We start from the raw sequence: 12177 nt of genomic DNA, 5'->3' as shown, positions 1-12177 counted from the left end.
CTCAAATCGCATACAAGAAAACATGGAAGAAGGGGGGTGAGGATAGAGAGAACTGTACTTATCCTTGCAAATTATCATTGTCATATTAAAGAAGACACAGAATGTTTAAGACTTATCTGTCTTCAATCAGATAAAATTTAGATAAAAGAGAATGACTTAAACAGTTAATATTTGCCTTAGGTAAAATTCAGTTTAAATCACGTATCTGTATTGTACCAAGTTTTATTCAAGCAGCTAAACATCAACATTAAAGAACAGGAGCATGCTTTCAAAGCTGTCCAAGATAGCAGATGACAAGTGTCCCTTCCCCCCCAGTAAGTTTTTCTGAAGAGTACAGTGGTGATACAGTTAAACCCTCTCAACTCTCAGAGGCATAAAGCACTTGAATACTATGAAGAAACTTGTTAACTTCCAAAGTTAAAAACATGAAAAAATTTGCTTCAAATGACCACATTCATATTCATGCACAGTGGTTTTATACTTTCAGTCTTCATAAGCTATCAAAAGCTGCATGCGATATTCTGAACTATCTGAACAGTAAATCTTACTTTCATCAAGTCTTCGAGATAGGAAAAAGTGTACAACTGGTCTAATTAAGAAGCGTTAAGCTTTGGTCAGATTAACAGAACAGAATGTGAACTTTTCAAGTAGAACTTCTCTGATGTTTTGTTAAACATCTGTTTTTCCTACTTCACTTCCTGTTCTCTCTCTTTCTCTCCCTCCCCCACCAGACAGGAAATAGTCTTGACAACAAATGAATCAGCTAGAAGTAGAACTAAGCAGCCATCAGCTGATTCTTCATTGTTTACAGGCACAGACACTTCAAAAAACATTGCCACTTTTTTTCGTCCTAAGTAACCGTGGTTGTCCTAACTTCACATCATTAAAATCAAGAAATAAACACAGCAGAACAAGCAGTCCACAGAGCTAAGCAGTCATTTTTGACTTCAAGACAGAAAAAAAACAAACCAAGAAACACTTTCCTCAAAGTAACAGAAATTGTAACAGCCGTTGTAATTGTCAAGTCACAGGACCTGCAAATGTCTATTTCTAGGTTCATCTTTGAAAAAAGCCACCCAAAGAGAAAAAGCTCTAAACAAAATCCCAAACAGCAATACATTTGCTCTTTAGAAGCCATCTGGAAAAGCAACAGTATTGTTCATGTTCTATAGCAGCCTCTATATTCATGGGATGTGCTATTACAATGCCAACTCCACGTTTGTATTACTTTTACTTCCAAATTTTTCTCTTTCCTTAAGAAAACCTAACTCCAATAAAGACAGCAATTGTGAGAATTATTTCAAATTTGAAATTAGTATTCAACATAAGCAATTTCTATGGAAACTGACTTATTTTAGGACTGTTAGAGGATTTATATTTTATCTGTTAACTATGCCTAACAACATTTAAACATTCAGTACACCAAATACTAGTCTTAATACTTTTGGACCTCCTATCTCACATTCCAAAAGTGAATTAAAAGTTAAAATTATTGTGATGTTTGAGACAGCATGCAAGCCACTTAAAAAAGAAAACAAGAACTATGGACAACTAGCTCCATAGTACAAGATTATACTACTACAGCTAGTCCAGCTATTCAGCTCTGAAAGAGTTCAAGTGTGTCTCTTACCACAATTGCATGCGGAGAATGCACTAAGGCCTTAAGTTCATTCAGGTCGTTCTCAGCCTGCAGAAATTGGCATAAGAAAAAAAAACAAAAAAAAAACAAAAAGTATATAAGGAGGGTGAATTTTGAATACTCTCACAGATACTATGAATTTAAACAGTGGTTAATACAGTCCTATAATCCCTACGTTACCTTATCCCATTCTCCTTCCATGACATGATTGCGGAATTTGGTAGCAGAAGGATGTTCTAAACGACATCCTGACTCTTGCATGAGAAGATCAACAGTCTGGCTGCAGGAGAGATACAGTGTAAAAAAACCCGACCAGTTTTACCCTCACAAATACACCGCCTGCTATGATAACAGTTAGCCATATTCAAACGTAAGTTTAATAAAGTAAGAACACTATGACCAGATTCAGACACTTGTCCAAAAGATTATCTCAGTTGCCTGAGACATGTAAACAGCTGCCTATGTCTAAAACAAGTCATCAATTAGTTTGAGAGCTTTACTGAAGTACCATGAAGTATGTGACTTACCAGCCACCACAAACAGCCAGCCCTGCATAGAAGATAGGCTTCATGAAGGAAGAGACAGACCATAAACCTGTTAGCTACTGGCTACTAATCCCTGCCCCCCTCCCCACCTCCCATAAAACAACACAGATAGCTACTGCATCTACAACAGGCCTAATTTTTTCTTCATCATGTATCAGAAGACTGGCTCCTTAAAATAAAATAAACAAACTCGTGAACCTGTAAGCCCTCCCCCTTTTACACTAAAAATAGCTTATTTACTGTGGTGTCGTCTATGAACAGTCACGAGTTGTCTGCTGCTGTAAACTTGCTTCTTGTGTCAGGGGCAATTTATTTTATGTACTAAGTTCTTTATAATTGACCCATCCCGCAGTGTTTTGAAGACTTGTTCTGCGGTAGCTACGTGAAGACTTTGAATTCCTGCTCCAAAATGACGACGTGTTGCCTTTAGCTTTACTCACGTGCACACACACACACAAATGTTGTGATTAAATTCTTAGGCCTCCCTTACTCCACTGTAAAATTATTTTCCTTATTCCGATTTCAAAATCCAATACGCTCGCTCCCGGTCCCCAAATAAGATTATTATCAAAAACATGTGGCCGGAACAAATCTGCAAAGGCCTTCACCGTTTGCAGGGATGAAGGGTTTCACGCAGAAACAAAACGGCCTATTTCGGTGACAGTTTAATTTCTGCCAGCTGACAAGCGAAACCTTGGAGCTCATCTGCAGAAAGCCACCCCCTCCGCCCAGCTGTGCGGGCACCATTACGTTTCCCAGCTAACTTCTCCCCCGCTAACACATCGCTATCGATCCGCCTTATCGCACTCGACTTCCATATTGCCGGCCCCGGCCCAGGAAGCTCCCGGCCTGTCCCTTCCGAGAGGCGACGGGCACGGCCGAGGGGAAGGCGCCTCCGGCTCCATTTTGGCAGGGGCCCTGCCCCGCGGAGAGCTGCCCCCGCACCGCTCCCCCCTCGCGGGGGAGCGACAGCGCAGCTTTTGCCCCCGGAGGCCCCTTCCTGGCCGCCGAGGGGCCCGGCAGCCCTCCTACCGCCCCAGCTCTCCCCGCGGCCTCCCCTCGCAGGACGGCGACACGCGAGGGGGGTCCCCCGGCCCCAGCCCCGGCGCGGGGGGTCCCTCCCGGCCCCCAGCTGCGCTCCCCCTCGCCCTTCCCCGCCTCCGCGGCCACTTACTTGAGGCCCAGGCCGTGGAGGTGCTGCCCGATCAGCCGGATCACGTCCTCGTCGGACTGCGAGAGCCGCTTCTTCTTCTTCAGGGCGCTGCCGCCGCCGCCGCCCCCCAGCTCTGCGGCGGCCGGGCCGGGCCCCCCGGCGGCGGGCACCCCGTTGTTGACGCTGAGGCCGCCGGGGCTGCCGCCGCCGCTGTTGGCCGAGGGCAGCAGCCCGTTGGCGTGCGCCAGCTGGTCGCCGGCGGTCGTGCCCGCCGAGGCCTCGCCGTTCTGGGCGCCCAGGCAGCCCAGCTCCGGGCCCTGCGGCAGCTGCGGCTGCTGCTGCTGCTGGCCCCCTCCTGCCCCGTTGGCCTGCATGGCGCTGCCGCCGCTGCTAGCGCTGCTGCCGCTGCTGCTGCCTCTGAGCGGGGCGGCGGCGGGGGCGAGCCCGGCGGGGAGCGAGGGGGACTGGGACGAGGTGAGGCCTGCTCTGCCCGCGGAAGCCCCGGGCTCTCCTGCTCCCTCCGCCGCCGCCGCCGCCGGGGAGGCCCGGGCTTTCTTCCGCGGGGGCGGGGAGGCTCCGCCGGTGTCCGAGTCGGAGGAGGAGGAAGCGGAGGCCAGAGTTTCCTCGCCGAGAGCGGCCGTGGTGGGAAGCCGGGGGGGCGAGGGGGGGGGGGGGGGGGGGCGGCGGGGGTGAGGGGAGGCGGAGCGGGGCCCTGTGCCCCCGGGGGTCCCGGAGGCAGCGCCGCCGCCCGCTCGGGGCTCCCTCTGGCGATGGCGGCCGCCGCTGCCCTGAGCCCCCGCCCGGCAGCCCCAGGCGCCCGGCCCGCTCCGCTCGCTGCCCGCCGGGTTTGTCTCCTCTCAGCCCAGCTGCAGCCTAATGGAGTCCGGGCCGGGACGTCACAGGAAATTCCTATACTGCCCCCTACACACACTTCCGCCGCCTGGGGCTGGGGGTGGGGTGCGGGCGCTATAGGGGCAGGGGGGTACGGCCGCCTCCCGGGCCGCTGCTGGCCGGCGGCGGGGTGGGGGGTCGGGGGCGCGGCTGGAGACGTCCGGCCCGGCCCGGGGGTACCGCCTGGCACCGCCTGGTGCACGTAGGGCCCGGGGCTGGGAGGTGTGAAGGTGTGTGCCGGGGGCGCCTCGCTGGGAGCTGGTCGTCCCCAGGGTGTGGGGGGGGGGGGCTTACGGAAATTTCCTGAAGCAATCAGGAGGGGTTTTGGGGTTGTTTTCGTTTGGTTGGTTTTAAAAAGGAGAAATACCCGGCGACGTAGCGGCCTCTCGTTGCCAAGGTTGGTCACTGGTAGGGCCCGGACCCGGGCATGGCTTCTGCAGTCGTGATGTGTGTTAGCACCAAAGAGGGAGAACATGGTGTTTCTGTACGGGATCTGACATTTTACGGTACAGAAGCGTTGAGGCGTGGGGCGTGTTTGCCAGGATAGTCTGTCAGAAGACATTGGGCATTTTGGGGTTTCCAGTCTCTGCTCAGAGGAGTCTTTATGTCTGCCTCCTGTGTGATGGAAACTGAAATCCATAGCCAAGCCTCTGGTCAAAAGTCATGAGACAAGTAAAATCCTGTTTGAAAATAGTCTCTTGAAAGAATACGTTGTGTGCTGTTTGGTTTTAGAGCCTGGAATTTTCATCTTTGATACTTTCAAACTTTCCTCCAAAATGCAGAGCAGAATAAGTGTTTTCATTAATGGAAGCAGAGATTAACATCTAATCATCTGCTTTCAGAAACCAAGGTTTAAAGAACACTGAATATTTCCAATTAATGATAAAAAGATGAGTTTGGACAATAGTGCTTTCTTTGGAGTACAACTTTGAAGAAGTCAGACTGAGGGAAAATGCCTCAAGACCAGCATAGAAGTTTGTGAAGAGACAAAATACTTCAAAAGGATGAAACTAGAGAAAACAAGACTGCATGGAGACAGTTGAAGTAGATACCATAGCTTGCCCCTGTTCATAGGTCTCAAAAGCTATTTGACTGGTAACAGCTGAAGCACACTTAAATCAGAGGGAGAGGCTGGAAAAAGCTTTGTCACACAGAGTTCTGCCCAGGTGTGGCTGTAGGATTAAATTCAACATTGGTCTTCCAGAGAGAGAGGACCGTTTTGGTTTTGTATTCCTTAGTTCACCAGCCACTATTGGAGAATGCATTGCTTGTGTTTTAGCCACTTCAGCACAGCTGTTATCTCTTCTCATCTCCATTGCTCTGTCTCTTCTTCATTCTTGAGGTCATCTTCCTCATTCCTCTCACTCTTCAGTTGCCAAGATTGAGTCTATAATCCAATGATTTGGGGTAAGATTGCAGGAACAGCACCCAGAGCAACACAGAGCCTGTGGAGATGCCTTACAAAGCAAACTAAGGAGCATTATGCGTTTTTTCAAGAAGGTAAAGGTTGCCCGTTATTCCTTCCTGCTCAGTGTCCAGTGAAAGCCCTTTACCAACATTACCAGTTTGTGACACTGTTCCTTCAGCTGCTTTAATCTGCCGTGCTCCTCTTGCAGTGCCTGGAGAGCCTGGCCTTCCCTCATCAGTCACTGCTTTGATCACCTGCATGTAGCCTGCTGCTCCCACACACCAACTCCTGTGTTGTGTCAGTCACATTGGAGGAGTTGGAAGGAGGAAAGATGCTGATGAGTCTGTGAAGAGCACATCTGTGATGAAAGAAGAAGAATCCCTTTACTGTAGCTCGGTGATATATGGATAAGCAGCTCTATATACCTATCCGTGGTGGGAAAGGCTCCTGCAGAGTAGCAATATATCCCACTCATTTCAATTAAATATTCTAAGGGAGTAAGAGCAGTGTTTGGAGTTGAACCTAAAATATCGCTTTTAAGAGGTACATATTGCTGCATTAATCACGGTGAAAGTTCTTACACCCCCCTCCCTGCCTCATTTCCTTCCCTGGGGGAGGAAATATCCCAGGAGAAACACAAAGAACTGGAGGAAGAAGCTCGGTGTTGGAATGGCACAGGCCCTTGGCTTCTGTGCCAGGGGAAGCTGGGACACGACACTTGAAAGTTTCTCAGGATCCCAGCTGACATGAAAGTGTAGGAGAATGATTCAGAGCCCCTGGTGTGGAGAGTGTGCCTCAGCCAGATCCTAGCCCATGTGTGGAAAGTTCCTGGAGAAGTTCCTGCTCCTTTCTTTCCTCTTCATCACCGAGAGGGGATCCTGAGACAGGTCTGTGGCTTAGCAGACCTTCCTCCTTATAATGCAGAAAGGAAAAGGAGAACTGGGAAAGGGACAATGACACCATGCTTGGGAAATGTTTCAGTACTTGAGCACTGATTTGGAACCCTCTATTTCACACTCTCATGGGAGACAACCAATTTAATGGCAGTCCAAATAAGCATGCTTCTATTAAGCAATTTGGCAAATCAACAGTTAAATACAACACATCTCACTTGTGTCAGAAGACTTTATTATGAAGTATGCATTCGTTGTACCCAGACAACTTCAGAGTTTCCCAAAAGTAGAGAAGAGATGTAACAGTTCAGCAATGAAAATTGACAAATTTATAAACACCCACAAGAAAAAAAAAAGGCAACCTTAAATACAGCTGTGATGATATCAACCATGTTACTGAAGTACAGTACGTTTTGCTTTAGAGGATGGGGCAGGAAGTCCAGATCTGAATAATAGGAAGGAACTCTTTCATTAAGGGGCTGGTTTTTTGATGGTAATCATATGAAGCTGCTTAGGCAGAGCTGAAATGCTACAAAATAGAGAAAATCATGGAGAGATGGGTTAGTAGTCAAAGCTGCACTATGAGCATAAGGAACCATTTGATTCCTCTTGTCAGATGCATGTGTGTATACTTAGGATCATAGAATGGATTGGGTTGGAAGGCACCTACCTTAAAGATCACCTAGTTTCAACCCCCTGTGCCTTTACCACCACCACCGTACACACAGTTTCCTTTTCCTTTTTTTCTGCACTGAATTTGAGGTTACTGGAAGCAAAACGACTAAAAACAAAAAAAAGGAAGAAAGAATGGTTTAGAATAATGGCATTTTTTCATAGTAACAACTAAATAAATGCTTGAACAGACACCTGCCTATGCATGTAACTTTCAAAAGATGAGACACAGATGAAAAACAACCACCTTTCTTACACAGCATTCCTAGAAAGCAGTCAGTAGATAGAGGATTTGTAAGCAAACCACACTGGGCCATCACCTTATGCAGAAGATGGGCAGTATTTTAGTGAAGGAGCAGAGTCTGGAAAGCCAAAGCTTGGCTGGAGTTGAAACAGAAAAAGAATAAATGTGAGGTGCAACAAAAAGGGCTTTTACAAGAACAGCAGCAAAAGGAAGGTGAAGAAAAATGTGGGAAGGAAAATTTGCTGTAGAAGTAGTCACTGACCTAGTGGTAAAGAGTGAGGAAAAGGCTGAGATTCTCAATGCCTCCTTTGACCTTTATAGGAAGAAAATCCTTCTGCATCTCCCTAGCTTCTGTGGCCAGTAGCAGAGTGCAGAAAAGGAGACTAGGAGACTGCCCATCCTGGTGGACAAAGGAAGTTCAGCACGGGAATTTCAACACCTACAGGGCTGCATTATCAGTGTACCCAGCAGGTATATGCTCTCTGTGTGTCACTGGTGAGTCCGCATTTGATATCCAGTGTCCAGTTTGGGGTCTTCCGGTACAAGAGACATAGAGCAGGCTAGAGCAAGTTCAGGAGAGGCTGCTAGGGTGGTAGGGGCTAGAGCAGGTGGTGTACAAGGAGAAGCTGAGGAAGTGGGTTTGACTGCAGCAGGATCTAACTGCAGTGGTCGGCTTCCCCAGGGGAATCACAGAGAAGACAGCACAAGGCTTCTCTTCAGGGTGTGCACCAAGAGGACGAGACAAAAATCAGAAGTTGCACCTGGAGAAATTCCAACTGTGCATAGGAAAAAAATTCAAAGTGAAAGTGGTCATATACTGGAACAGGTTCCCAGAGAGACTGTGGACTTTCCATCCATGGACGTACTAAAAACTGGACTGGACAAGGCCCTGGTCAAAGCTCTGAGCAACCTTGTCTAGCTTTGAAAACACCTAGAGGTTGAATAAGTGACCTCCAGAGGATCTCTCCCAACTTTATTTTTTGCTACGATTCTAAATATACTTCCTGGAAGAATCCCTGTGGTATGGGGGAGCAATATTGGTGACTCAATAAGTGTCATGTCTCAGGGGTTACTGATACTATGCCCCAAAGCTTCAGTAAGGACACTGTGTTGGCAAAGATAAGGGCATTAGAGCTATTGTTGCAACTTAATTAAGTATTAGGGAATCACACTATGTCTTCTGTCCACCAAAGTCATGTGCATTAGACTGATGATGACCTCTGCACTCTCCTAGGCAATCACAACATGACATGGTAACAAAAATATCAGAAAGTGCTGAAGGTTCCATGTAGTATGGAATATCTTGTTTAAGACGATCTGTCGTGTGGTCAATACAACTTCTCATATAAAGAACATACATGACATGCATTTTCCTATGTCTTTCTGGATGCCCAGGATGCCATGTATTGGGACAAGTTGAATTTATCTTCATGGGCAGATAAAGCATGCATGTGCAAGAGGTCTGAAGCTAGGCTTGTACTTACTGTGCAACTTCTCTGAGCATGTATAGCAAGACAATATCGCATATGCTGTGACTCTTACATGTCAGGCTTGCTTTGCATGCATGATTTATCTGTCTGGGACTACCCTAGATATCAGCCTGCAAAATCTGTCTGTGTGTAGTGTGGTATATCAGTCACGTTGAGATACACTAGAAAGTTATTTGTAGCCTGGATTTGGAAAGATGGTAGGTCATCAAGAGATGTTTCCACACTTGCAACAGGCAGAATAGCAGCATGCTTGCACTTTTTTTTTTTCTTGACACCTTGATATGCATAAATGTTAATTCTAACACTTACTGAATCGCACTCTGACTTTGTGTGCAGTAGGAGCTAATTTTGTTCTGTGGGGTTTTCCAGGCCCATTGTTTAGAATGTCTCCTGTAGTCTGCATAGTCCTTAATATTAGCGTGTAGAGTTTGTGTCCAGAACTCAGATGGGTTATTGGTGTTTATGTGCAAGACTAGATTTATCATTCTATTGTTGCAGTTATTTTACTTTTCTTACTTGCGGGTTGCTCCCCTGCCTTTTACTTTGTGCTGGCTCTCAAGGCAATTGTTATTTCAGGCTTGGTAATTGTGGCTGCCAACTCCTACATAGCTCCTAGAGCTTAACCCTGAGTGGGGTAACACTGCGCTTTCTGTTGCCTAGCCATTGAATTGTGCCCTGCCTCTCCCAGAGTGACATGTATGGTAGTCCTTTCTCTCTCCTTTTCCTGTTTTCTCTAGAGGGTTATATTGCAATGAGCTCTTGCACCTGGAACTAAAAATTCAAGACCAGGCATGTTGGCTGTAGTATCGCATATCCACTCTGAAATGGGCAGAGAGGGGAAGTTATTACGTAATCACCAGCAGATTATATCTTAATGTTGAGATTGTGAATAGCTCCTTGGAGCCCAGGGATTACTTAGTAATCTTTTTTTCCTTCTTAATCAGGAATATATGGTTTTCCAAACTCTATGTTTAAAAAAGCATGCAAACCACCAGACCCTCCTTACATGTTTTGGACAAGAGATTAAAGGTTATTGTCACAATGTCATTGCACTACTATTTAAGTGCTCCTTATCTTAAGGTGAAGTCACTGGTTTTTGCTGCAACTGTGTCTTTGCTTAAAGTACAACTTCCTGCACAAACTTCTCCATCCTTGTTGTTGCATATTATTTACATTAGAAATAAAAAGCCATGAAGTTAGAGAAAAAATGCACTCATGTGGCTCCATGCATTTACATGGTAAAAAATCTTCACCACTTCACCGAATTTGTAAGTTTTACAGTGCATCAGCTCTGATACTACTACTCATACTTAAGACCTTGTAATGTTTCAAATACCTGCTATTTTTTTTTATTTTTATTTTTGTCTTTGACAAAAATATTTGGGCTTTAGGTAATAAAACAACCTGGTTTCTCAAATAGGAAAGGTAATGGTCCCCAAATTTTCTAATTTGGCTGGTTTTTGTTTGTTTGTTTTTCAAGAGGATACAGTCTGTGGAATATAGGTGGACATATTTTTTACTGACATTTGTTTGAGGTGACTAATATAAGTTATTTGAATCTTTGCCTCGTAAATAATATAGTCATTTCAAATACATGCAAATTAAACCTTTATGCTTTTGTGGCTTCTCTCTTAAAGAAGAATGCCAAGAGAGTTTTTGAAACATGGCATGATAGGAGGGCTTTACTAACATTCATTTGGCATTATCAGTTTGACTAATAGGAAGGACACGCTATATATTGCCATTTCTATTTTTATCTGTCACTGCATGTTAATACAAGATAGTCAGTTAGGCCTATACAATTTCTGAATTCATTCCCAGTTCTTTATAAATACCAATGTCTTTTATTTAAGCACCTCCTATTTAATAGCACTTCTTCCGAATGCCACATCTGAGAGTGGAGCATGTCCTGCTGTATCCACACGGCGCTGAGAGGCATGATGGGGATTAGTTCCAGCTGGAAGGGGGAAAGGTAAGATTTTCAAAATTGGGACCAAAGGCTTGGTCCCAAAGGCATATTTCAGTGCCTACATAGACATGCTTCCATGTGTAGTACTATTTGCCACGTTGTCACAGTTGGAACCTAGTGTTATGAATTATAACAAATCTGTCATCTGAAAGGTGTCCCCCTGTACTCAGCTCTGGTGAGGCCGCACCTCTAGCACAGTGTTCAGCTTTGGGCCCCTCACTACAAGAAGGACATCGAGGCCCTGGAGCGTGTCCAGAGAAGGGCAACGAAGCTGGTGAGGGGTCTGGAGAACAAGTCTTACGAGGAGCGGCTGAGGGAGCTGGGATTGTTCAGTCTGGAGAAGAGGAGGCTCAGGGATGACCTTATCGCGCTCCATGAGTACCTTAAAGGAGGCTGTAGAGAGGTGGGGGTTGGTCTATTCTCCCACGTGCCTGGTGACAGGATGAGGGGGAATGGGCTAAAGTTGTGCCAGGGGAGGTTTAGGTTGGATATTAGGAAGAACTTCTTTACCGAAAGGGTTGTTAGGCATTGGAATGGGCTGCCCAGGGAAGTGGTCGAGTCACCATCCCTGGAGGTCTTTAAAAGGAGTTTAGATGTACAGCTTAGGGATATGGCTTTTAGTGGAGGACTTGTTAGTGTTAGGCCAGAGGTTGGACTAGGTGATCTTGGAGGTCTCTTCCAACCTAGATGATTCTGTGATTCTGTAAGTCTTAACTACTGCTGTATTGCACACTATAGCCACTTGAAACTTCACAGTACATTCTGAAATGAGCTCTGACTTTCCCTGAAGCTAAGAGAATCCCCATGTGCTGTTAGAAGTGTGGTGCCAAAGATGTGTAGTGCCAATGACACAGCTGAACAGGATGAATTCCATTTTGCCAGGAGCATTGACAGAAATACAAAGTAGGTAGTTTGAGAAATCTGCTTTGCTGTTATTGTTGTAATAGCAATATTAGCAGGAAAATTTTGACAGAACTTTATTTTAAAACAAACAAACAAAAAAACGTACATTGTGATATTCATCTCATCTCTATGTATCTGTCAGTTAAGCAACTAGCCCAAGCTATTTTTCTAGGTATCCTCTGGAGAGATGGAGTCACTTACAGAGGTGATTCATCCCAGATACTTATTTTAGGAGGGGATGAATCACCTTCTGGTGCCTCTCTCCATTGACATTAGGGGGAGCCTAGTCCAACTATATTAGACTACATCACTATCTTCTTGGTGAGTAAAGTTAAAAGAGGTAAATTCTGGCATAAGTTCAATCACTTTA

General features: G+C 45.9%; 1 protein-coding gene and 1 long non-coding RNA gene across 2 annotated transcripts in view; one reads left to right on the top strand and one right to left on the bottom strand.

Moving 5' to 3' along the window:
- Positions 1-4055, bottom strand: part of WDR26 (WD repeat domain 26) — a 33638-nt gene extending 29583 nt beyond the window's left edge. Inside the window, 3 exon segments of the mRNA XM_040551320.1 lie at positions 1631-1687; positions 1820-1919; positions 3359-4055. Coding sequence (XP_040407254.1) covers positions 1631-1687; positions 1820-1919; positions 3359-3711 — 510 coding nt within the window. The 5' untranslated portion in view covers positions 3712-4055.
- Positions 4056-4191: 136 nt separating this feature from the next.
- Positions 4192-10903, top strand: LOC121067166. The gene is made up of 3 exons (XR_005818142.1): positions 4192-4734; positions 7767-7940; positions 10789-10903. It is a non-coding gene; the product is annotated as an uncharacterized LOC121067166 (long non-coding RNA).
- The last annotated feature ends 1274 nt before the right edge of the window (positions 10904-12177 follow it).

Source organism: Cygnus olor, chromosome 3 (assembly GCF_009769625.2).
Source record: "Cygnus olor isolate bCygOlo1 chromosome 3, bCygOlo1.pri.v2, whole genome shotgun sequence".
In the NCBI taxonomy this organism is placed as follows: Eukaryota; Metazoa; Chordata; class Aves; order Anseriformes; family Anatidae; genus Cygnus; species Cygnus olor.
This window is presented reverse-complemented; position numbering and strand designations above follow the sequence as displayed.